The 27087-nt window shown below is 39.0% G+C and overlaps 1 protein-coding gene across 11 annotated transcripts in view; it reads right to left on the bottom strand.

Moving 5' to 3' along the window:
- The window catches only part of cadpsb (Ca2+-dependent activator protein for secretion b), an 81916-nt gene that overhangs the window by 45878 nt on the left and 8951 nt on the right, over nucleotides 1–27087 (bottom strand). For all 11 annotated transcript variants that reach the window (XM_077530584.1, XM_077530583.1, XM_077530587.1 and 8 more), the window contains exons 2-5: nucleotides 16562–16675; nucleotides 12515–12847; nucleotides 1561–1641; nucleotides 1002–1235 (exon numbers count right to left, since the gene is read on the bottom strand). In XM_077530584.1, coding sequence (XP_077386710.1) covers nucleotides 1002–1235; nucleotides 1561–1641; nucleotides 12515–12847; nucleotides 16562–16675 — 762 coding nt within the window. The remainder of the gene's footprint in view (nucleotides 1–1001; nucleotides 1236–1560; nucleotides 1642–12514; nucleotides 12848–16561; nucleotides 16676–27087) is intronic.

Here is a 27087-nt window from a genome sequence, read left to right as displayed (position 1 = left end):
CAAAAATATTTGTACACAAGGGTTTTACATAACATTGATTGGCGGTCCGTCCTGGGTGCACCTTGCCTTCCGCTCTAAGTCAGCAGGGACAAGCTGATGAATGGAATTTACATACATAACTCAGAGGCTGCATTCCTTTGGAGGCTGCATTTGAAGGCCGATAACAGCACCTTCATTGAAGGCTACCACAGTTTGAAGGCTGCTTCCAAAGCCCATGCGGCACTTTCTTTTTACATTATTTGGAGGCCATATATATCCCAAGATTGTTTGCACAGTGCACACCAAAACAAAATATCTCAATATACAGAAGGAGTGGATTTTCAGCTTCAGAAATGTGGAGTTAATAATGTTTTAAATTGCTGGAAAGGTTGGAATGTATGCAAAGTGTGAGCCTGCAAGTGCACGGAAAATGATTGATAGTGACTCAGTCGCGCCTTCTGACTCTGAATGATTGTTTTTCTATGACTGTGGTAGTTTCTTACAAGTCAAATGAGGTAAAAGATGGAGCCAGAGAGAACGGTGTTTTTTGTTTTTTAACTCGGAGGGAGTATCTTCTTTTGAAATGACTTGGTCAGAACCATCAAAAAGCCCCAAACGGATCACAATACTGCCTGCGGGTTTTAAACAGATTTTACCAATGTACAGGCCATACTGACAAAAAGTCACTCCAGCGTTTATGTATGTGTGACTTTAATAATGCTAGCATGTAGCCAGGAAGTGGCTAATGCTACATGCTAATTTAATCACTGCTTGAGCATGCAAGTGGCCAAACTCTTTCTATATGGCGCTTTGACGGCGTGAGAGGTCAGCAATGAAGTAACAAAAGACAAAGGTGTGTATAAACTATCTAGCAGGGCTTCATTGACTGCTTAACAGTTAATTCTTGGTAGCTTGCTAAATATTCACAGCCCTAATTTTCATCTAGGTAGGGCTAAGGGCAGTAACACGTGACACAATCCCCTCCATCGACCATGTCAGTCGAGTCACTCAAAGGACGCTACCTCCAAAGTGAAGGACAGCACCACATCAGACTTGGACAGCGTGTTTTCATCCTCCTGGCCCATGTCGATGATGGAAGTGTTGTGCCCTCGCTTCAGCTTCTGGAGCTTGAACTCCCCGCCCTTGGACACGGGCATGCTCTCCAGATTGGCCATCAGCTGGTTGACTGAAGACTTGAGCTCTTCAATGTACATGGCTTCCATGTCTTTCGACACAAACTTGGGGAACCTGCCTCCCTGCAGAGAGTCAGAAATTGTGTTAGTACCAGTAACTGCAGTAAATCCTGAATAAATGCGATTAATAGAGTCACTGGGCACTCGACATTACAGTTGGCATTAATTGGCCACCAAGCAGTTGTTTTTCTTTTTTTAATATACAGTTCTTCTTAAATTGGACAAGTATACCTAATGTTGTGGCCATGGGTGTTCATAAATACAGTATATATACACACACTTTTTTAAAGGGCACAGTGCTGCTTTCTGTGGGTGGTAGGCTCACACCTTCTCCACAGCATAGTAGCTATGTAACAAAGGCAAGGGCCCCCCACAGCGTCAAGCTCACCCGTGCAATCTGGTCGGCCATCTGAAGACGGCCATCCAGCTCTCTTCTGATCTGTGCAGCTTGCTCGTCCAAGTTGTCCAGCTGTCGAGAAAAAACATATGGGGAAACTCCATGAGTTCAAGTTAGAGAAATATGCCATGTGGTCAGAAGTTCAGTCGGGAAAAATAACACTATGATATAGTTCTTATTACGAACATAGAGGAGCGAAATGAAATAGAATGTGAAACATGAAATAGTTTGTTCATCATGATTTAATGCTGCAATTCAATTAATTTTGCTACTCTTCTTGATGAGCCTTCCTCGGCCACTGGGAGGCAGTATGATACAGTTATGCAGACACATGAATAAGAATAGAAGTACTGCTACTTGTAATATTGTCATTTTTCATAGAGCATAAAGTGCCACTGAGTATTGTCATTTTATGTCTGCATGTGTTGCTTTACACAAGCTAGCATCATATCGTACCAAATGTACATTAAATGGCGATGTTTAAATTACATTCCAGTATCATATTGAGTTCCATCTTAACATTATCATGTATGGTCACTACACCGGGCAAATTTACACATACTATCACTACACAAAACTCCGAAAAGTAAACGTTGAAAGGACCTTGGTGAGCACAGCAATAACACTGTTCTCCAAAAGTCCATATTAATCAACCTAATAGGATGATGTGACATGAGTGTATGCAAATGTTGTTAAAGGATAAAGTAATTTTATCCCCAAAATGAGTCCCGTAACAAGGTAAACTATCCCATTACAACCCATTTGAGGGCTGCAGTTAGCAAATTGACCACACGAGCGAATGATGGAAACAAATGCGGCCATGGAAAACAGTGATGACTGATTGTATATCTGACCAGATTGTTGCGAGAGGTTGTAGTCATACCACCATGCTGTGATAGCCAGCTTAAATTGAATAGATGAGAATGAAAGGAAAATCCATCACTGTATCACAGGCACCATGCTGCCATCGCCATAGAAACCAATGAAAGGCACAACTGTCTGAATTGTTATATTTCTTGTTGATTTGAGAGGCGGCTGGCATAAAATACGATCATGAGAGTAAAGCTCAGACAACAAAAAGATCTTTTGACTCAAATGAAAAACAGAGCTGTGGCACTCAACGACTAAACAAGGTTAAGAGAAGCTGCAAGTTCTGGCCCTGGAGGAATGAAAAGCAGATAAATTCATGCCTCCCCCTCATCAATAATGAATGGGAATCTTAAATTAGCTGACGCGGGGAAATAGAGGAGAGGTCTGATGTCTTTCTTGCTGCCTGAATCTGTACTTTTTTTTTTTTTTTTTTGCTTCACTTCTTCCTGCTCTTGGCAAATGTGATCGTGAGCAGACACCATTGCTTCTTGTGTGGCACATGGCTCAGAGGAACAAATTTTGCTGCATCAACACAGCTCCAAAAACATTTCTACAAAGAAGTGTAGTGTGAGTTTAAGTGAAAGACAACAACTTCACCTTCAGTTACCTTGGTGCTACATTGCAAAACCCCTGGATTTGATACAGACTTGTCTCTCGGGCTTCACCACATTGACTTGATTCCAACTGCAATCCTTTGCAAGAGGCACTAGACTTTAGTTGTTGTTGTTGTTTTTTGTTGTTGTTTTTTTTGCCAACTCTTCTAGACACAGTAGTGGTTTAAATTTAATCTCAGATACCATAGCAAGCGTGTCCTTTCCTTCTTCTCTTCTTTCAGTGGAGTTTATTTGGAGGTTGACAATATAAAGACCGCCACCTACTGGACTGGAGTGTGAACAGTAGAAAGGCAGGGGGAAAAAAAGTTCCTAAATTCTATGAAGAATATGGACCCCTTCATGGCCTACGTCACGATGACATCACGGTATTTACAGGAGGCAAAAACAACCGCTGGAGGCAACGAAGTGCAGCTAGAAGTAAACAACGCTGGTTGTCTGTTTATTCTATTCTATTTTTATCAGTTTACTCACATATTAACTCAAATGGCCGTTTTCCGCGTCCTTTCCGACGTGACCTTTCTGTGAAAATATGCTGACCGGTGTTAGAACCACACGCCACTGAGGTGTTTTTTGCCTCAAGCAAATCCTCGCCCTTTAAATTGCGTCACATTGTTTACAAACTTTGAAGGGGTCTATACTCTGCAAAACCTGACCTTACTGGACCATTGAACAAAATGACTCCTCCCCCTCACGCATACACACATTGAGTGATTTAATCCAGCAACGTGCTGCAGCATTAAATCGAGACCCTGGATCGGCTTTTAAAGCTCCACATACTGTATTGTAGTTTAAACCAATAATATGTTATATGTGATCTCACTAGTCTAAACATGACATTCTGATTAATATTACATTTGTGCAATATGAGTTATGAAGCAAAATCCAACCGTTTTTATTAGGGATGTTCGATACCACTTTTTTTCAGACCGATACCGATACTCAGACCCTCAGTACTCACCGATACCGATACCAACTGCAGATACCAGTAGTACATTTTGACAAATAAAAAAAATCACTAAAAGATATTTTTAAACAAATATATTTCCTTTAATTTTGAAAGAAAAAACAGCACAGTCACTCTTCAATAGTCTTAACGCTCGAAATAAAACACAAAAATGCTCTTTTAGTTTAAGATTCACAATTTTGAAGTATTTCCAAACCGGTGAAGTTTTGGTGAAAAACTGCTGCAAGCTAGCGCCAGTTACAGGCAAGGAGGACTCACTTAACGTCTTCCCCCTCTGCCATCGGTCGCTTGTACTCGTCTGCGTCACGAGTACGCGAGTACTTGAAAAAAGGCAGGTATCAGCCCGATACCAATACCTGTTATTGGTACTCGCCCATCCCTAGTTTTTTATACATCTCAGGGGGTGGCCATTTTGCCACTTGCCGTCGACTGAAGATGACATCACGTTTCCTCAGGGCTCAGGCAACGACCGATGACTGCTCAGTTGTTTTCTGAATCTGAGCTGTGATTGGTTGTTACTTGAGCAACACTGATGTCATCTTCAGTCGACAGCAAGTGGCAAAATGGCCGCCCCCTGTGATGGACAAAAACGGCTGGAATTTGCTGCATAACTAATTTTCCACAAATGTAATATTAATCAGAATGTGATGATTTGACTAGTGAGGTCACATATAACATATTATTGTCAATATTTTTTTGGGGGGGTTGACTTCCGCTTTAAAAAGATCCAAATTGCCACAAAACCAGTAGCACTCCTGATGGTGAATCCAAAAATTTAATGTATTACTGAAGCATGAGCATTCATTCGAATAACAAAAATTCCACCCATCAAGTACAAGAATAATAAATTCTGTGCTGTTGTACAATTTGGATCGTTTGGCCACTGAATGCCATCTTAGCTGCTGTTTTTTTTTCTGCTCCACTACGCACATCAAAAAGTGACTGTGTCCACATGTGCTCACAGTGACATCATGTCTGCCAGGTGGCATGTCCAACAGAGAAGAGTGAGTGTCAACTGTCGAGTGTGTTGACAGTGCAGGCCAGCGAACGAGCACACTGCTGCATAACCCAGAGTTGTTGTTTAGTAGAGCACATAATCAGACGCTGCCACCAGCTGCAGGAAAATGTCTGCACTTGCAGCGCAGAGTGCTGTTGGACAAGAGGCCGAACATCCTGCAGAGGAGAGTCCTCTCCGTCACGTCCGTTATCGGAAAACCCACCCTCGACCCGACCCGCCGCTTTTCTGCCTGAGTGAGTGTCTCCCTTCCTCTCTGCAGGCCATCCTGCGTCGCCTGTCAAAACACTCTCACGAGTGGGGCGCGGCAGACATCCGACCCTAGCGTTCCCAAATGAACTACTGGTGCCACGCACGGAGAAAAGGGACAGCAAAAGCTTGCTACTGTGCATTTTGATTCAACTTTATATGCTCATCCACTTCAAAATGTTATTCAGAAGTGCTCATAGTTGTATAGCTGACTTGTTAAGAGAAGTGTTAAAAACAAAACTGGAGCGCCGTATCGCATGACTGTAAAAAAAAGCAGAAAAATAGTCCTGGCAGACGATGCAAGTAAAAGGTCAAGCTGGAGGTCAGTGCCTGCGTGAAGCAGCAAGCACCCGCTGCTGATCCCTCAGCACCCCAATCTTTGCAGACCGCCAACTCCTAAAAGGTCACTGATGTCAGCGCGCTCACGGGCGTAACGTAGTCCGACAGGCAATCTCATGACAAATCAGAGCGACTATAAAAAAAGGTACGTCCTTCAGCCAAGCTGACAGAAAACACATAGAGAAGGGCGTCAATGCTGCAGTACAAGTAGTCCTCTAGTTACGAATATCCGAGTTATGAACAAGGGCTGACTGATGTCCATAAATGCCTTATTTCGTTCACAAGTTAACACTTTCATTGCCAGACCAGCAAAAAAATGCATCATTTGACGCCTTTTTCCGTCAATGGCAGTGAATGAGTTAATATTTTTAAGCGCGTGTCACATCATACATTACAGTACAGTACTGTACTGTAGTTCCCCTCTCTGCCACAACCTTGCCAAGCAGCACCGCGCCTTTCAACTACCTCTCTGTCCAGTGATGCACGGCCACTGTGCACGGCAAATACAGGTGCCAAGGCCAGTGGCCGCGGCACACGCACTCTTCATGCACCCAATATTGGCGCAACACCGTGAGTACATTTCAGGTGCTCTCCTGGAGGATATTCACGAGAAGCAGCCCTCATTCGTCTTCTTTATCAGCGCAGTCGCAAAACGTACAATATCTCTTCAGCTCCGAAATCACTTGAATCAGATTCGGCATCTTGACTCGTCATACGCGCCAATCACATTCATGTGCACTTCAAGGACAGTCGGAAAACATAATTTCCTGGGAACATTTGACCCAGTAATGCCTTCCACTTCAGCAGTCGCACATCAATTCAGTTCAGTAATTCCTCCACCATCTATATGTACAGTAAGCATGTTTATTTTGTTTTTATTGCATCATACTGTGTAAAAATATAATTCAAAGTATTGCGAGGAAAAGTGGTTTTGATAATTGATGATGGGTGGATGGATGATGTAATTTAATGTATTTTTTTTTAATTTAATTTATGTACTTACTGCATATAAAGTATATACTGTATTAGGGCTGAGCAATAAATCGGATTAATTCGATACATCGTCATTTTAAAAAATCGAATCATTGAAAATTTGCTAAATCGTGAAATAGAATTTTGACTTTTGGATTATTAAAAGCTGTTGTTCTTATGTTCTGTTACATCCATATGCTTTTATGTGTTGTAAGTTTTCACAAGTGGCAGAATGTTGGATGGGTGGTTTACAAGACATGTTTACATTAGCTACCAACTACTTAATTGTGGCATTCAAGCACAAACTATGAATGTTAAGTTTATGTTAAAACTGATCTAGAATCAGTATACGTTACTGGTGTCTGAACATTTTGCACAGGAATTATTTTTGAGTAAATGAAACCTTGAATTAAACATTTGTTGGATTTATTAGATTAAAATCTATTAAAATCGTAATCGTCCTGGATGGCTGCAAAAATCGAGATTTTATTTTTTGGCCATATCGCCCAGCCCTATACTGTATATCATTTAATTGTTTCATTTTTAAACATATTTTATTTTCTTATTTTTTAAAAATAATTCGACTTACAAACATTGTGTTCATAAGTTGAGGACACACCAGCCGAATGGCAGGTTAAAGGTGAGGAAGCAGAGGCATGAGATCAAGAGCCTGACTGATGTTAGTCCCCCCCCCACCCCACCCCCCCCCCGCCACGCCACCCCCGCTCCAGATGAATACATGGACATTAGCAGCAGACAGCCAGGACAGCCACAGGCGTTTTCATGTGCACAACAAAGGATGGAGCGGGCAGATTGAGAGCTGAATGGCACCAGGAGGAGTTGAAGCATCTGCTCTATATTTAGACCCGCGCTATGCAATTTGTGTGTGTGTGTGTGTGTGTGTGTGTGTCTGTGGTGGAAAAATGAGCTTCTCTTGTGAAGTGACAAACATGACATGGAAATCGGTGGCATAAAAAAATGTCACTTCACAATCAGTGGCCATTTCTTTATTTTCTTCATTTGAGTTGGTTTTACTTTGTTTTATTATAGCAACAACCCTACATGTGCTGTGACAATTGTTCCCCACTAATTCCTTTCTCTGACACTTCTCCGCTAGTCTAAAGAGGAAAGTGATATACAGCTGTGTGGGGGGGAAATGGCTCATTTTAACGAGCGGGGGCCTCACGATGACTCTCATGTCTGACTCATCTAATCATTTTAAGAATGGCGAAACATTCTGCTAAGGAAGAGTGAGCATAAATATTGATTTTAAAACACTTTAAACTGCTGATTAAAAAGTTTGCATGTGAAAAAAAATACTAAATGAGGAAAAGGGACTACTTGAGTTTCACATAAATGGTAGTTTTAGGGCCACATATAAATATACATATATATTTTTTAGAGAGGGGGGTAATATTCTGGGAAAAAACCTCAAATATATGCGACATTATAAAGTGGCAAATTTTTGAGAAAAAAAAATTCAGAGAAAAAAAATAAAGTGGAAAATTTGCAAGAAAACCCCCCCGCAAATTTATGAGACATAAACTCCATTAACATTTGAGAATTATCGCAAATTTGCCACTTTATAATTTCATAAATATTCAATTTTTTTTTCTCACAAATTTGCGAGTTTTTTCTCTGAATATTTACCCCCTCTAAAAAAAAATTTTTATGCGGCCCTAATATGCTGCGAAAAAGTGTTAGAATTTATTTCTGTAATTATTATTTAGTCATTTTTAATACAAGAGTTTGTGTTTCTAGTCCAGTTGTATTTAATGTATTGAAATTCAAGCTTCAACATCCTTTTTGACCACAATGATATGGATTTTGATATACTTAATTAATTTTAGTAAATGTTACAAAAAGAAAAGATCTGCCATCCAATACAAAGCTGTATGCTTTTTTTCCGTTTACTATCATCAGCTCTAGCGATGTTCAATACCACTTTTTCAGACCGATACCAATACAAGTACTCATCTCTTGAGTAGTAACCGATACCGATACCAACAGTACTTTTACATTTCATAAAAATAAAACAAAACAATGACAGATCATTTTTAAAGACTTACACCTACCCCAATCTAGAATTTTTACTTAAAATTGCATGAAATTAATGTCAATTTTTAATTCTTCTAATTTCTAGTTCCTAGTAAGTCATGAGCACCGCTAGCTTATTTTTAACATTGGATCAAATTAATATACCGCTATCTGGTGTCAGTACTCACCCATCCCGAATCAGCTCAATATTAATTGACACTGTCAGAGGTATTACTTTATTGTGAATAATATTTTACTTTAATCATTAAAAGGGCTATTATTAGAAACATCTCTCAGTGCTGATAGAGATAGTGAGATTGTAGGCCACTGCAAACTACAGCACAATAATAAACGTGCTGTATAATCAATACTTTGTCTTGGGTGTCCAGTGAGCATAATGTCAATTTCGGTCTATATTTAGTTGCCTTTGTTGGCATTGCAGCACAGGAAAAGAAAAAGAAGGGCACATAAAGTGTCAGAGCAGTCCAGTCACTTTCAGCATTCTGCCGCAATCCAGACAGCTTCTTCTCGTCTGCTATTTGGGTGCAAAAAAAAAAAAAAAAGAAGTAAATCCCCAATGATAATAAACCTCTGATGGCCTCTGAATCCCATACAATCTAGCAAAACGTTCCATTAAATCCCAGCAGCCGTGAGCCCCGCTGACGAAATTGCCTCCGAGTGAGGATTTTATCATTTAGCAGGCGGCGACAATTGATAGCGACTGGTTGCTTACTGAGGAGACGCTGAAAGTCATCATTAGACGGGTCTAATATATTCATTACGGCTGCAAATGGAATAAGAATAGGCACCTAAAACAGCTGGGGTAAGCATCTGGAAAGAGGCATTTTCAATTGTTTTTTTATGCAAATTCTGTTCTACTTATCGATATTCACTATTGGAGATGTGCAATACTTCCAAGGGTGGATTAGCTGTGCTTACTACTTCAACTTTGTTCACTGGCCCTGTGGTGTTATTCTGTGGAGCCTCTGCGGATGTTCTGGATGCAGATTTGTGACCTCATACCATCAACTTTGCTGGTAGCTCATCCGAACTAGGTTAAGCATCATCAAAGGCATTAGAAAGGAGGCTATGGAAATGTCTCACAGCACAGCATTAGAAACATCAAGTTAATGAAGCCCACTGAGGAACGCAGACCGTATTGATCTAATCCAAACAAGGCTTCAGGACAATACTAAGCGATTTGTTTCATTTCTTCAGCATCACTAACATGCACAGATGGACACATGGATTACGTTATTAACTCTTAAACCTCATTGGCCTCCGAGAGGTACGTTTTGATGCGTTAAATAAACACGTGCAAGCGCGCCGGAGGTTTCCTCCAAATACAGCCGCGATAAGACTTTTAATGGCGCTGCTGAAGAAGGAATACATTAGCGCTGCTTTTAACATTCCCACAGAGAGCAGTAAAGCAGCAACGACAGCAGGATAAGAGAGTTATATGTGACACAAGCCCCCAGTCTGTAATCTCAACGTATCTACCCCCGAGTGAAACATTGGACATTACAAGATACAGATAGCTGACAAGTTAAAGAAACAGTAGGGTTTTTTTTTTTTTTTTTTTTGCTTCAGGGCTCTCTGAAAATTGATTTGTAATCTAGTTTGAATGCACCCTGGCAGACGCAAATCAACAGTCGTAAACAAGCATGTGTGTGTGACAAAGACATAGCCAGAAGCTAAGGAAGCCAAGCTACTAAATGTTGGCGCGAAACGCTAGGAGAAGCTTTTGTGTTATAACATCATGTCTTTGAAAGAAACAATGCGATCCTTTATTGGGTGTGGCAAAATTTGTACAAGCGTTACATAAAAGACTATTGGGATAGCATTTAAGCTAACACGTAAGAAGAGCTGTCCTGGCTGGGATACCAATAGACCACCTAAGCAGTTAGTAGTGATTTAGTGTGCTACGGTTGGAATGGCAATGGTGGATGCTATTGTAATTTTAAACAAGATTGAATTTTTCCAAGCTTTTAAAGTTTCAAGGTCTTCTCAAATTCTTCTAAAGATATTTTCAACACTTTAAATTGTTTAACTCATTTGCTCCCAATAACGTGTAAATACGTTTTTTTATGTTCTAAGTGTCCCAAAGACGTATTTATACGTTTTTTTGGTTGTTTTTTTTATGCTAGAGCATACAGAAGGCTTTGATTCAGCCTCTCAACTGCAAAGAACGGTTGCAGAAATGGTAGTTATTACACAAACGGCCAGCAGGTGGCAGCAGAGCAAAGGAGACCAACCAGGGCCATGTAGAAAAAAAAGCTCAATTACTTACAATTTTAAATAGATTTGTGAAAACTGATGAAACTTAGCTCTCTTCTAATGCTAATTGCTGCAGAACGGAAACAGATAGAAACATACTTTTTTTCCTGATGAAAGAAGAGACTTTAATCTTTCTTTTGATGGGTTCCATGCTTTTATAGCCATAAAACACAATATTCAGTGGGCCTTGCAAAATCAGTCAAAATCCAGTAAAACAGCCGGGAGCGAACGGGACTACTTCTGTGAAAATGACTGGGAGTGAATGAGTTAATAATATGGGTGTGCCAAAAAATCGATTCATAAAAGAATCGAGATTCTCATTTATTAATCGAATCGAATCGATAATAATATCCAAAAATCGATTTTATTTAAATTAGAAATGAAGAAGAAGGGGGAAAGGCAATTGTAGCCCACATGCTGTTTTTGTGGAAAAATGCACTTACAATACAAAATTAATAAATGTTTAAACAAAAAAAACAAAAGACACTTTAATGTCTCTATTTGTCGTTTTGTCTTGCGAGGCAGACTGGAGTAGATCATGACAATGTTGTGCATATCTGTAAATTGAAGCTGAAATCATTTGTCAATCAAATAATTTTGAATCGAAAATCGTTTGAATCGAGAATCGAAAATCGATTCTGAATCGAATCGTAGACCAAAAAATCGTAATCGAATCGTGAGACAGTCAAAGATTCCCAGCCCTAGTTAATAATATGTAAAAAAAATAAATAAATAAATAATTAAAAATAAAAGAAAACAGACCAATACTATTGATTTGTGAATGCACATTGAATTGACTCTATTTGGATACACAAGGTTTCTGCTAAGACAGTAAATAGCCTGGGGCCCCAAGATTTACAGAGGTCCACAATGATTCATGTTTCAGTCTTAATACACGTGCTTAAAAGCACTTTAAAATGCTAATCTATCGTGACATTTTCAATGCTCTCCCTTCCTTTTTCATGCAGTGAACTATTCCATCTTCTACATGTACAGATTTGATTCAAGAAGATAGCGGCAAAATAAACTTGTTGACTTGTGGAGGAGAAGGCTATAAATATAAAAGGTTTCAAACTTTTTTCGCTGTGGCGAATGCACAGAACCGACAGCATCAACAGCAAAAGCTAGACTCTTTTATGTAGAGCACTGCTGTCATTATTAGCCAAGGACAATGCAGAAAAGCCGAAATGGAAAGTGAAACGAGTGATGCTTTTCATCGCTTAGATTGATATGATTCACTTGTTGGGTAATAGTCTTCAAAGAATATTCTGAGTACTTTTATCTAGCTCAGGAAAGAGGAGATTTTTTTTTTTTCTCAAATTCACACTTTATAGTTCATGATAGACAATAATCACAATCATTGGAAAGGAGAAATGGAAACATAAACGGTTATGGAGCAAGTGAATTAAGCTGTCAGATAATGGTACTATTTTAAAAGATGTGGAAGGCACCATGACTGTGATTGCTTTGGGAGCCCAAAACACTAGATACCGTCTTTCCAGTTTAGCAACTATGAGGTCACCATATTGCGCATATATGAGTACAAGTACAAGTGTTGGAATGTGCCTGTAGGAATCCATCACCGATGTTGAAAATGAGATAACGTACCTGGCAAGCTTGGTAAAGCAGTTGGTGCTCAAACTTTTTGATGCCCAGAATATTCTGGAACATCTCATACAGCTGATCCTTGCTCAGGATGAGCTCGGAGGCAGCGCTGGCCGTCATACGCTGCTGGGCTTTGCGCGGATCCTCGTCGCCGCGGTAGATGGTGTCAAACTTGGCCATCCAGGAGCTCAGCACCGTCTCCTTGCTCAGGCCGTCGATCTCCGGGAGGCTGCGCACGCGCTTCTCGATGTGCCTCTTGAACACTTCCCTGAAGTCGCTCGCCGAGAAGCCGCCGCTCTGGACCATTTTAGCCACACGGTCGCTCTTTAAGAACACCTTTGTTGTAAGAGACAGCAGATAAGGATGTAGGATTAATGGTTACTGCAGTGAGCTGAATACTGGAGTGTGCAGTCATTACATTCCTCCTCTGCTGGAAAATATTGTCTTTTTTTTTCTCCATTTATCATTTTGTCCCTGAGGGTCCAACTTTTTCATATACATAATTGCATTCAACAAGTGTCAAAGGGGTTTAATGGTAAATTGTAATTTACCAGCTTGGCTATTTCGGAGAACACGACACTTTTAATTGTGCTTTTACTCACTTGCATTTACACTTTGATCATCGACAACATAAATACTGCCGCACTCGAGCCCCCGGGCCAGATCAAACCAACATCAATTTATCCACTAAAGCAAATACAGTGTCTACTTCATGTTTCACTCGTGGTTTGTTCATTTAATTATGACAGAGACTTTTGACAGAAATTTAAAAATTTTTCACCAAATATTTTTTAGCTTTATTTATTTATTTATTTATACGTTTTTAAGTTTCTTATTTAAATTTAGAGTGTCAAAATTAGTTTATTTGCTAAATTCCCGTTTTTAGGAGGCGGCCATTTTGCCACTTGCTGTCAACTGAAAATGACATCACAGTTGCTCAGGGCTCAGATAATGACCAATCACAGCCCATCTTCAGTAAACAGGTGAGCTTTGATTGGACGGTTTTAGTAAACAGGTCAGCTATGATTGGACGTTACCTGAGCACCCTCAGCAATTGTGATGTCATTTTCAGTTGACAGCAAGTGGCAAAATGGCCGCGCCCTAAGATGGACAGAAATCGGTGGAATCTGATGCTTTAGCAAAATTCCACAAAGACAATATTAATCAGAGTAACATGTTTGGACTAGTGGGGGCAAATATAACATATTGGGAAGAAAATCTTTGGGTTGACTTCCCCATTAACAATTTTAGAAGTACATTTGTATGTAACCATCAATTGAAAGGACAATTGCAGTTATGTAATAATATAAAGACCCCGTGAGGGAAATCATATCGACAACGTGGCCCACAACAATAATGAGTTTGACATCCCTGGACTCTACATTGCACATCTAGTTATTCTAGTTGTTAACAAGGAACACAGTTTTACGGGCTGCATGCAGGGACGTTCAGCAACATGGCCGCCTGCTAATGACAGCCTGACAGTAACAAAAAAAGATGACAGCATCAACAATGAAAGCCCACTGCTTTGTCATGAAGACACATTTTGTTCTCAGAATCCAATGTGGCTAAAAAGCAACTGTGCAGGCCATTTGGTAAACGATGTACATATACAAACAACAAAGCTTTGGCACCATTGATTCCTGCCTAGAGAGGCTTTTAAAGGCACAGAAGTCTTTAGGAAAATCAATGATTTAATTAATTATTGTGTCTCTGAGTGGTAAAATAGAACACCAACAACCATTTAAATAATTTTGTCAACTACCAGAGCAATTTAATTTGTGATTAAGAAGAGGACTCGAGCACCATAACAAATGATTGTACTCCACATCCTTTTTGCAGTATGTGGCACATGAATGAGTGCACCTGCACAGTCCATTACGATCCAATGCAAAAACTTCATGACAAATTCAGTCTTTTACTGTGGTAATATTTTGCAAAGGTGCCGAACTGTGCTGAATCATACTCAGAGCATGTTTGTAATCTTTTGCACCTGTCGTGCAGCTGGAGAAGGTTAACGCCATTTTAAAATACCTCACAACTGATGTTCAGATGTACACCATGTATAGCTATTTATTTATTTAAACCCAGTGAGACTAAACATGAGTGCACAAATAACCTACATTCTTAAATAATGCCACTAGATGGCACTGTACTTATTCAGGCTTCTTTGGGTGGTGGCACAAGAACGTGAAAGAAGAAGTCAACGAGGAAGTTAAAGGAAGAAAATCTACAGTAAAATTATCATTTGGTGTGAAACCGTCAATCACAAGGTAATAATTCTTAAACATATTGTCGGACAACATTTGAAACAGTGAGAGGGCAAAACCCAATGTTGAAAAGTGTTTTTAGATTCTGGTCACACATGTAATTTACTGCAAGGTACTTACTTGTATGTCACCAATTATCAACTTAATTGTTTCTACCTAAAGGTTGAAATTGTGCTTCTGAATATTTACAGTGATGTGTATTTTCCTGCCAATGGTGCTTCCCAGGACCGCTTGGACACAAAAGCTACCCAAGCAGGAGGTAATTTTTCCTTTCCTCATTTCAATTAGAAATGTGCAAACTTAAAACAAATAGTATGCATTGCTATAATATGTACTTACAACTGTCAATATACGTTAAATTTGGAAACATGTTTTATGAAAAATCACTTACGACTCTCTGGCAAGATGATGGGTGCCTATTTGGTGATTAATAAAATAACTTACTTTATTTTCTTTTGACCATCAGCAACATAAGGCAAATCTATTGTTTGTATTTTCTGTTATTTGGTAAATTATTGTAATCTATTTTTTTCTATTTCTGTCCATTACTCTAAGTGTTACTTTGACTTCATTTGGTGTTAATCAGAGGCACTAGAAAAAAATGGCAACATAACAGGTATGTGCTGACTCCATTTATTAGAGGGTGTGCACACTTATACAGTGACTATTTTTCATTTGTTCTTACTTCCCCTCTCAAAAGGATTATTTTCTCTCAAGTGAGTTGTGCACATTATAAGTAAACATCATAGGGTGAAAAAGTTTTGACCTGATTTATGCTGGTGTATTTTTTTTTATATGACAAAAAACTGGCATTGTAATGGTGTGTCTAGACTTTTTATATCCGATGTATTTAATGCCTTCTTCCCAGCAACCATAAACAGTGGTATGGTTATGATCACAAAGTGACTCAATAAGTGGCACAACACTTGCTGTTTTAGTCATAAAACCTTGTATACTGCTTTTTGCTTTGTAAATCGATCCGCTTTATCACATTTATTTATTTTTTATTTTATTTGTGAATGGATACCTTGTGTTGGTATGTGTAAACTGTCTAATTAAGCCTAAAGCAACAATATTTCCTCTTTGTACTAATATTGGATGGATGACATTAAAGACTTTAGAAAGATTTTTCCACCCTTTCATGAAGGCATAGTAGCGATCTATCCTCACCCTCATTTATGTAAACATACAGTGTGGCATATTCTATCCATGCTTCACATGTAGGTGAAGCTGTAATTAACCTCTATATCCATCTACAGACTCTTTAAGGATTTATCCGCAGTTGTCCATTATGCCTTTGCTTGTTTTTTTTGTTTTGTTTTTTTTCCATGAAAGAATTGACCTTTAATATCCTCTATCTGTCATGTCTCTAGCATGCACGGTAATAATGACTTGCTTCATTATGTGGATTGAAGAGCGTGAGCTTGGAAAGATGGCTGTGTCAGCCACATGGTCTGACTCATAATCCGCACAGTGAGAAACCTCAGCCCCCATTTTATCACTCAGCCGCATGGATTTCAGCATTTTGACATGGAAACTAGAGCAGTTCTGCGTGGGGGCTTGGATTTATGGCCCGAAAAACGCGCGACTCGACTCTACGCCTAGCGAGCCGAAATTGCTGCAGCCAGCCGCATTTCCGCACTTCGACAATCAGCAGAAATGTTCGCGTTCGCGGACATGCATTCAGTCAGTGATGAATTCAGAAAGTCATCCGGCCTCGGCTCGGCGGAAAAATGGTTGTGATTGAGCGTGCGCCGGCGTGATTACGGTGCGCTGGTACCTCGTAGTAGCTCTGCACTGCGTTGATGAAGGCTTCATCCGCCACAATTTGCGTGTCTCCGTTCAGGAAGGCCTGGAAGCGATCCTTGGTCTGCTGAAGCTGCTGCTTTGTTATCTGTTGGGGCAAGGGCAAACAAAGGACAAGGCAGCATTAAGGCGAGATTAGACAACGCTCTCCAAATGGGCGCACATTAGCTGAAACAATGCTAAGCAGCCACTTTTTTTTAAAATGTTCTTGTCAGCCCCGAACTTTTGTCTCAGGGAAGCTAAGCACTCCCAGGCCAGCTGGGAGATGTAGTCCACCACTGCATCCTTATTTGGCCTGACAAGCTCTCCCAGTCCGCAGCTTTAAAGAAAGACAGGAGCTATTCTGGGCCCACAAAATACACCAAGAGGCAGCTCACGGCATAAAGTAGAAAAGGCTCAATGACGCGCTCCCAAATCTCTCGGCATCCAAAGACATCAACCAGAGAGATAGCAAAACAGCCCGTCTTGACTGATTGGATCCGCAATCTCCTTTTTTCAGGCACCACACCGGGGGTCATGACCCGAGGTGCAAGCGGGAGTAAAGATTGAGTGTTAAATCGAGAGTTTAGCTTTACGGTTCTGCGCCGTCTTTGCCGCCACTGCTGTGATGTAAAGCCTGCAGCAGCACAGCCACTCTCACCAGCAGTAGTCAATCTTAAAATCTTTTTTTTCTTCTTCTTTATCATCACCTCATGAATAAAACTCCAATGTTGCAGACTTCTCCAACGCTGATCCCCCCGCCCCTTAACTTGACCTATCTCCTTGCAGAGAGTAGCTTCAGTGGATATTGTAGGTCACCTTCCAAAAGCAAGTTCACGGTATACTGATAACACTGAAATGCAACCTCAGTGGCACAAACAAGTTGTCTTTGTTGGGTCTGGAAATGAAATTCTTTATTAAAGTTTGACCTAACTTCACAAGAGCTCTGTAGAAAATATTTATTGTAGCAGCAGAGAAAGTTATGTCAGAAACTAGTAGAAGAAGACATTTTGTGGGGAAAGATTTACCAGAGGAAATGATCCAATTGCACAAATTATTACTTCTTTCCTACAACTAATGTATCTTTAGCCATCTAACTATGCCAGTTTTCTAGGAATCAGTAAATGTTGTGAAACACTGGATTGGTTGGAGTGAAAAGAGGTTTGCATATTATATTGGACATTAGGAAGATGGTACATAATTCAATTGCTAAAAACCCTCCCGTATAATTTAAAGAGTGGTCAAATGAACACAGGCACTTAACTTTTAACTCATTTGCTTCAATGTTGAGATATTTTATATGCACATAAAGAACCTAATTAAAATAATATGCGCATCTGATCTTCTCTCAACCTTTGTTTCACCTCACTCAGGTCTAAATGTCCTTGAATTGATTTAACACATGCTAACGGAGTCAGTGACCTGAAAGCCAATAGTGCGGCCATCTCCCTGTGACAAATGTTGTCTACACTTCAAGCTGTTGTGTATATCATACACGCACAAGGAGCAGCCGGTAATATGTGTGTGTAGATGTATGCATGCATTAGCAAGTGGCAGACTGGTGTGGGAGGAAGATGGAAAAGCGTTCTATATCATGTCATGTGCCTGTGAGGCAATCTGGATAACATCTGCCAACCTCCTTCAGTCTGGTTAAGATAAATGAGAATTAAATATAATCTGTCAGCACCAAAGGTAATTATAGGCTTGACTTTAGAGACACTATACAAACAACTCCATCCCTCCATTTTCTATACCGCTTATCCTTTTATCATATACATCACGGATGGTCGCAAGATGGTCACTCACTGGTGGAAAGTTACACGCAGAAGCCTTGATTTCACGCTGAGGGCACGTATGTCTGTAAAATCGCACTTGCTTGTTATTATTTGAAATTTTCCTCTCTTTTCTCGTCTTTTATTTATTTATTTATTTTCTGTTCATATTATGAAACTACAGTATGACTTGTTGGGGCTATGTTCAACTGTACACGATTGCCTGAAATAAATGAAAATGATGATGATGATGATGATGATGATGATGAGAAATCATAAGTCATTGAAAATAGGGGCAGAAAAAATATTTCAGGATGCAACTAGGAAGGTGTAAGGTGAAAATAAATGCTTAAACCCGTTTTAAATGAAAAATTCCAATATCTGAACTGAATTTATGCAAAAATGGAAATAATGAACCCATGCAAGAATCACAAAGCTTTAGTGGGCCATATAAAATGATGTGGTGGTCTGGATCCGGCTCTCAGACTTTGAGTTTGACACCGGTTCAGCACCTCATGTATTGACAAAGATTACAACAACTTCAGAGATCATTAAATATATTGTACTTGTTTTACTAACACGTACCTGTATGCTTTAGTATGGTTTGTTTTTGTCAGGTTTTTATAATCAAAAGTAGTGGTAGCAGAAACCTGGTCGAAAGAGAGTCCTCACTTTAACGTTTTAGTGCATCTCATCCATTGCCGATTCTGATATTTGGTAGAATAAAAATAATATAAGATAACTTTGATTTTCATCTCTTATGCATACAACAATAGATTATGCAGAACAATTTTACAATACATTGTCTTTTAGTATTTATCCAACTTTTTATAATAGAGAGAAGAATCGGCTGATTTTATTTATTTTTTCTTTTTTTCTTTTTTTTGCAAGGGGGGGGGGGGGTGTTTGAATGTTATTATCTTCGCCTTATGTGTTAATAATGTGTTTAAAGAAAAAAGGGGGGAAAAGGCTCAAATCAGCAAGGAAATCGGCTGTTTTTTGCTGATTTAAAAAAAAAAAAAAAAAAGCAAATTTATTATAGTCTTAGCGCAGAATGCATCTTTGTGAGGCAGCAGAATGCTGGTTTATGATTGTTCCCTTCCAAATTAAGTGAAACATTTTTGTGAAAAACAATTATGAAAGCAACCTAATGTGTGTCAATGGAGTCGTTCAGTAGACTGCTGAACCGGTTACTTGCTTCCACTTCCTCCCCGGGGTGTGTAAATGACATAAAAAAAAAATCCATATTTTAAGGATTTATTTTAATGTAATTATTAGATTTGGCCCTACCGTGGCTTGGCCAGTGACAGCCTATTAATCTCTTTATCAAGTTTATCAACATGGCGTGTACAAAAGCGAGAGACTGCTGATTGGGGAACTGTACTGATTAGTGACCATATTGATGGGCGAGGGAAAGCGCCGACATTTTCATCTGATTCCACATTCCCAAGACATATTTTTCCTACTTGGCGCATATTGATTCTCTCTCTATGGCTGTTATCAAGATTGCAGCAGGGCCCAGTGATTCATTTGCGGCACTGAAGTAAACATTAATCACCCCCGCGTATCAATAGCGGAGCCAGGCACGGGCATTATGCATGGAAACTTTATTACTGTTCAAAACTACTTGACTGTATGTCTTAACCCGGATGCTTAGGTGAGTCGCCATGACCTATTTTGAACTGTTTGACACATTTTAAATAAATTCATGTATATGTTCATGTAATTTCAGCCCATATCTTAAGCAAAAGAAGGGTAAGGTTGTGCTTAATCTATTTAACATTTGCATCTGATTCTTTGAAAGGTGCAAAAGTAAATGAAATTGAATGGTGCACACGCCAGTGCATGTTAATCCAGCCCTGTATGCTTATCAATTTATGTCTTTAGAATTTTACTCTCCACATTTTATAGGGTGCATGACATAGTTGTCCTTGCAGCACTTTGACAGGTGGATTAATTATCTAAATGAGTAAAATGTATAACGCCGGCTGGGTGGAGTGTGCTGATGCTGAATCATACTTACAGTAAGCTTCCTCTTGAAGTTACATCACATTGAAAGTCGATGGTGTTTTCCTAAATTAAGATGCTGCAGTTTAGTTTGTAAGTGTAAGCTTGTGTAAAACGTATTGTTTATTTGTGCGGTGTTGCACAATTTAATTAAACAATAAAATGAATTAAGGGCCAACAAGATAGCAGGGTAGTAGCCGAGAGGTACAGCCATAAATCTTTCTAGAAAACTCGACCAAATATACACAAGCAACTTCATCTAAAACCTGTTACATAAAATATACTGATGATAAAACTAGTATTCACAGTAAGTTTAATCATTCAGCACAAGAATCAATATGCCGGAATGAGATTTAAAACAAGTTGTATTAACAAGTTTGCCTTAACAAAGTTGAGGTAAAGGTAGCATTTCCTGATTTTTTATTTTTTATTTTTTATTTTTTTGGGGGGGGGGGTGTTTGAAGGGTGGATGGCTGCATACTATAATATATATATATATATATATATATATATATATATATATATATATATATATATATATATATATATATATATATATATATATATATATATAGTATATAATATTCAAAAACATATGCAACACTTTCATATCTTGTTCATTAGAAAAGACATATTAGGGGTGGGCTAAAAAATTGTGATACAGGAATATATTGTTGCGGGCCTCTTTACAATATACATATCGATACGGACACAATATATACTCAACAAAAATATAAATGCAACACTTTTGTTTATTAGATGAACTCAAAGATCTAAAATTTCTTTCACTTCCACAATATCACCATTTCTCTCAAATATTGTGCACAAAACAGTCTTTTACCGAGATAATCCATCGAATTCACAGGTGTGCCATATCAAGATGCTGATTAGACATCATGATTAGTGCACAGGTGTCTGGGGACCCAGAAAACCAGTCAGTACTGAGTACAGGTCTGGGTCCCCAAAAATACCTTCCCCAACCCCACCCACCCCGATAACACAACATAACTGCGCCTTTCAGTGTAGCTTTTTATTGTGGGCATTCTAAGACACACCTGTGCACTAATCATAGCACACCTGAGAGGTGGGATGGATTATCTCGGCAAAGGAGAAGTGCTCACTATCACAGATGTAGACTGTTTTGTGAACAGAAAAATTGTGATATTGTGTTTGTGGAAGTTTTAAATCTTTGAGTTCATCTCACATTTATATTTTTGTTGAGTATACATATTGATACAGAGGTGTCAGAATTGATATTGCATATTCATTCATAAAGCTGAATGTTGCACGGCTGCTGATAAACTAGTAACGGTGCTAACATTAGAAGACGAAAACATTCTTGCCATCCAGCATTAAAAAAACAAACAAACAAAACATTTGGATATACTTGTGATTTTTTTCATAAAAACATACATAAAGTAATGTAAAAAACAAATCAGGATACATATTGACGCTTTAGACTAAAGGGAATAAAGTTTGTGGGAACTTAATTTTGAATAACTTAATGCACAGCAGCCTTCTTGCTCACAAACTAGCTGCCTTCGATTCATTTCTCGGTTTTCAACACAAAGCACATTTCAGTCACAATACTCGTCGCATGCGAGCAAACATCACGACTACATGACAGCTGCACAAAGCCAAACACAGCAAGCCCAGCGCCATGAAGCCGCTGTGGTCACAGAACTACAGAAACACAAATTACAGGTGCTCAGGCTATTCTCCCCACGGGCACACCCCTTCACATTCATTTGCAACAAAAGACACACAAACGAACGCAGCATTGTGTGAGTAAACGGCACTCGTCAGGGTCAGCAAACAGCCAGGTGTGTGCTCTTCATGCAGACACAGCAAACACGTCGCGCCGTCGTACTACAAGTTGCGGCAGTGACGAAGCGCACATGAGAACACCGTGTTCGCCACCAGCTAAGCCGCTTCTCGTAACAGACATCCATTATCACACCACCCACTCCCTCACAGCACCCATCCTGCTCGGCCCCGGTCTTCAGTCATGCAGTTACCGAGCAGAAAATGAGCCCTTACACAACTATGACATAAATGGCATGGACATGTGAACTTCCCATGGTTTACAGGCTGAAATCAGCAGGGCTCTTTGAAAAGGTCGCCGCAAAACGAAGCTATCAAAACTGTCTGGGCGAAGGAGATCAAGAGGTTTATAATTACATGTTGCAGATTAGTTTATACAACAAGCCAACAAATGAGTGATTTAAATTCTTTACAGTACATTGTACCTACATTTGGTTTTTGTTAATGGGGAAGTCAATGCAAACATTTTTTCACAATATGTTCTATACATCCTCGCTAGTTTTAACACGGCATTATGATTAGTATTTTTGTTTGTGGAAAATGAATTGAGCAGCAGCATCCACCCGTTTTTATCCATCGTAGGGGGCGGCCATTGTGCCACTTGCTGTCGACTGAAAATGACATCACTGTTGCTCAGTGCTCAGATAATGACCACTCACTGCTCAGCTTGTGAACATCACATGACTAAACTCAGGAAACATTGATTGAATAGTCATTGAAAGTTCAATATTCATTGACATTTGAATATTCAATGACTATTTAATGAATATTCAATGAAAATCTGAGAGTATGGTTACGTTAAAACTCCTTATTGCGCCTAATCAAAATAAATTACCTTTCTAAAACTTTTAGATGGTTAAGATAACATGTGAGACAATACATTTTATGAAAAATGTTGTTTAAGTCACGTGATCCACAAGATCAATTTAAAGGCGATTAAAACAAAAGGTGGCTAAAATATGCACCAATCTTCTAAATGACTGCGGATTTGGAATACTTTCCAAAAATAGATGATTTGTGAAGATTGACCCTTTTTGTCGAAAATATCCAAATTCGGCAGGCCTTAGCTCCCAAACCCCTGCTTAAAATTGACCTAAAATTAGAGATGTTGTGTTGTGAGATCAACTTGATGTTGATAGGATCAAGATTCAGCAAGTTTCATTAAAATCGAAATCTGCTCGGTTAAAATTTTTACATTTTGGGGCGGTTGATTTGGTATAGGATAATGTTGTTGTTGTTGTTGTTGTTTTAATATCTACGATAAAACTGTGTTCCTAGTATAACAAGTTAGCGTTCAGTGTTTTACATAACTTTTATCAGCTCTGCGTTTAGCCACATAAACAGTTTTAGATTTGAATGTTTCATCACGGCATAAAATATTAATTTTGACTCGCAAACTGCGATGCAAATGCGCGTAATTTAAGCCTTGCTGTGTGATACTGTGTGTCAGTTTTATTCTATTATTTAATATCTGTTTTGACAGCATAATGTACTAGTAGTTGATTTGTCAGTTAGTTAGTATGCTGTCCTAACCTGGCAATAAACAGGTACCTCTCCACAGTAATTTCATTAGGAAAAGGTGGGACATTCTGTACAATAATTCGAGCTGGTTGGACGATGCGACGTTCTACACGTTTGTTTTAACCAATCACGGCCACGGATGAAAATTCCGTCTTCATTCTTGTCCGAAGGTAGGAAAAGCAAGAACATCTTACGAGCTACAAATGTACGAAGCGCCTCTCACTGTTTAACATTCAACAAGGAAATGGTGAGTAATTTTGTGAGAACAGAATTAATTGTAGCGTCCATTCGTCCATGTTGGGTTTGTTTGTTAGCCCCTGCATCGGCACTGGCTTCCTGGTTTGGTCACAGTTGCATATCCAGCCCCCAAACACAATGTCGTTCTGTGATTGGTCCAAACCACTGAACGGCGATTATCTGCGGGAGCGGTACAAGATGTATTCTCCGGAGTTTGTGAACTCATAAATACCGTGAGAATTCATCTTGCGAGAGCAAGGTTAATGCTGTCCCAATACATCGGCTTCCTCCCACATTCCAATACGAGTGTGATTAGTTGTCTGTAGGGGTGTGAATTGCCTAGTACCTGACGATTCGATTCGTATCACGATTCACAGGTCACGATTCGATTCGATACCGATTAATCCCGATACGAATTTATAAGTCGATTGTTGCGATTTTTTTTCATTCAAATTTAGAAAATACTAATCAGTAAGCTTGTAGAGTGTAAGATTTATATGAAAATGTATTATTTATTTATCTGAAATTTCAGTCTTATAGAGGTTGTAATCTGTTTCATGTTTGAACAGCATTAAAATAAAATATTAAGGCTTAATGTTCCGTTCATATAACATTCGTCCATGCTCAAGGTGTGAATCCTAACCCGAAGTCAGACGTTTTGTTGAATATTTTTCCATTAAAACTGGAAATTTAAAAATCGATTCACACACACAAAAAAAAAAAATAATAATGATGATAAGACGTTGAATCGGTAAGACTACCGAATGAACAATTCTGAGCTCTTAAAAAAAAAAAAAAAAAAAAAAAATCGATTTTTTTTTTTATTGAATCGATTCGAGAATCGCGCGATGTAGTATCGCGATATATCGCCGAATCGATTTTTTTTAACACCCCTAGTTGTCTGGTATGTGCCCTGTGATTGGCTGGCGGCAAGCTTTTTAAGGTGAATGGATGGAGAATATGTTCTATTGTCTAAAAGACAATCAAAGTTTCTTTCTCCAAACAGAACAAGCTCCAACAGTTAGAGTTAGGTGATGGGGAGCATTCAGAGAGTTCCAATAGTCCGCACAGGAATGTGTCATCATTTTTTTGGCAATGCAGGAGGGGAAAAAGTGAAGCAGAGTTTGTACTTGACATGAAGGCTGATGCTGCTCCCCCAGGTGGCTCTTTGCCTTCTTGAGGCCTGAGCCAGGGAGCAGAGGACTGCAGTAATGATTCCTGCACAGCTCGGACATCTCTATCCTCTGCCTTTTAATGTGGAAGAAAAAAAATTTCTCCACTTCTCCTGTCATGGCCTGTGTTTCATGCAACAGCATAGAAATGACTCACGGGACTATCTCGCCTCTCACGATAATGGCCATTTGCATCATCAAAAAGTCGAAAACATCTCAATTCGAGATGACATCTATTACAAGGGAAAAAAAGCAGCGGTTGAAAAGAAGAGTCCAGTTTGAGACAAAATACGCAAGCGAATGACGCACGCTCTCATAATTGTGAAGAAACATTCATAAGAAGAGTTAATTTTATCAAAGCAATTACTGCAGTTTAACAAACGAACATTCCGAGCGGGAAGGATGGCCACTTCGCTGGCAGTGTTCATAATCACACATTGATTTTACACCATTATGTCGAGGATTCATGAGCAGTATAAACATCTTATTAAAAAAATCATTTTCTTCTATAAGTGTTTGCCAACTGCAGTCTTGCCACCTTTAACATTAAAAATCATAGGAGAAAAGCTGGAATTCATAAAGAATATGCTTTGACAGGTTGCAGATTAATGATGACTTTCATATCTTGTAATTTGCACCTCATATAGTTGCTAGAATGCCTTCGAGGCAAGGGCAGACTTCAACCAAGACCAATCCTAATTAGGATTTGCACTCAATTACTTTGTAGATACCCAAATTCTGTATGTGACTTGTTTAAAGATTCATGCATGATGAAGAAAAGTTTCCAAAAAAGTTAATATGAATGACAATAATCAGCTTTATGCAGATCTGAATTAAACATTTACCACACTCTTCCGTCGGCAATGACCCAGCCTTTCACGAAGTTTATGAGAAATAAATGATTGCATAATCTTGTTAATGGACAAAAAACAACGAATATAAATGTGCTTAGCAAATGTAATTAATGAAAATGTACTATATAGACTGATAAATACTTAATTAAAACATTTTGAAGTAGAACATCATGGTACTGAATTAGTAACATGTAAGTTCTTCTTAGCAGTACTGTAATAAGTACTCTGTAGCCACAAGTATTATTATTATTATTATTATTATTACGTATTATTATTATTATTATTATTATTATTATTATTATTATTATTATTATTATTATTATTATTATTCCTATAAAGTTGCAAGACTAAAAAAAAATTAAAATTTGGGCTTGGACAACACAAACGCTATATATTGTACATTTCAAGCAGCACGTTGCCATGACATCATCCATTCATCACAGTACAGTAAACAACATGTTTTCTGTCATTTTCTCTGTACAGCATACTGTATACCAACCACATGGGATTATGTTTTGTATACAGTAACAATTTCTAGAGGGAGATTGACAGGACAGTGCGGCTTAATCAGTCAGGACGGACACACTAACTAACCTTAAGCGCCTTTAAAGCTTCATGGATTAGCTCAATCATGAAACAGTGTTTTATTCTCGTCAGCATGTCAAGGTTGGGCAGGAGAAAAACATCGCAGTCGACGTCTAACATTCGGGATCACGTGGGCTCTGCTGGGACATAAAGGTTTAATTAACACGTGCGCAACGGAAATAGAAATCAACTGGTGCAGGGCGAACGTCAGAATGTGAGATGCAGCTTTCAAGCCGGCACACAGATGCACTTGCACATTGTGTGAGGGATGAAAAGAGAAACACCAAATCCTAAATTGTCCTGCAAAAGCTCCTCGGGGCGACGTTTTCATTTCGATTGCTGTTATTCTACTAACAACAGTGTCCCGGTGTGTTCAATTCATCAGCTACTGCTGCTTTATCATCTGAATAATGAAGGCAAAATTGTGTCGATCCCTGGCAGAATTGGAAGCTAAATATTTAGGAAACTGTTTTTAAATGTTAAATACTATCATCCCTATATTATTTTCCAACGTATGACGAGCTATGCCTGCACAGGCTGGAGGTAAGG

Source organism: Festucalex cinctus, chromosome 8 (assembly GCF_051991245.1).
Source record: "Festucalex cinctus isolate MCC-2025b chromosome 8, RoL_Fcin_1.0, whole genome shotgun sequence".
Taxonomy (NCBI): domain Eukaryota; kingdom Metazoa; phylum Chordata; class Actinopteri; order Syngnathiformes; family Syngnathidae; genus Festucalex; species Festucalex cinctus.
Note: the sequence above shows the minus strand (reverse complement) of the source record. Positions and strands in the feature narration are given on the sequence as shown.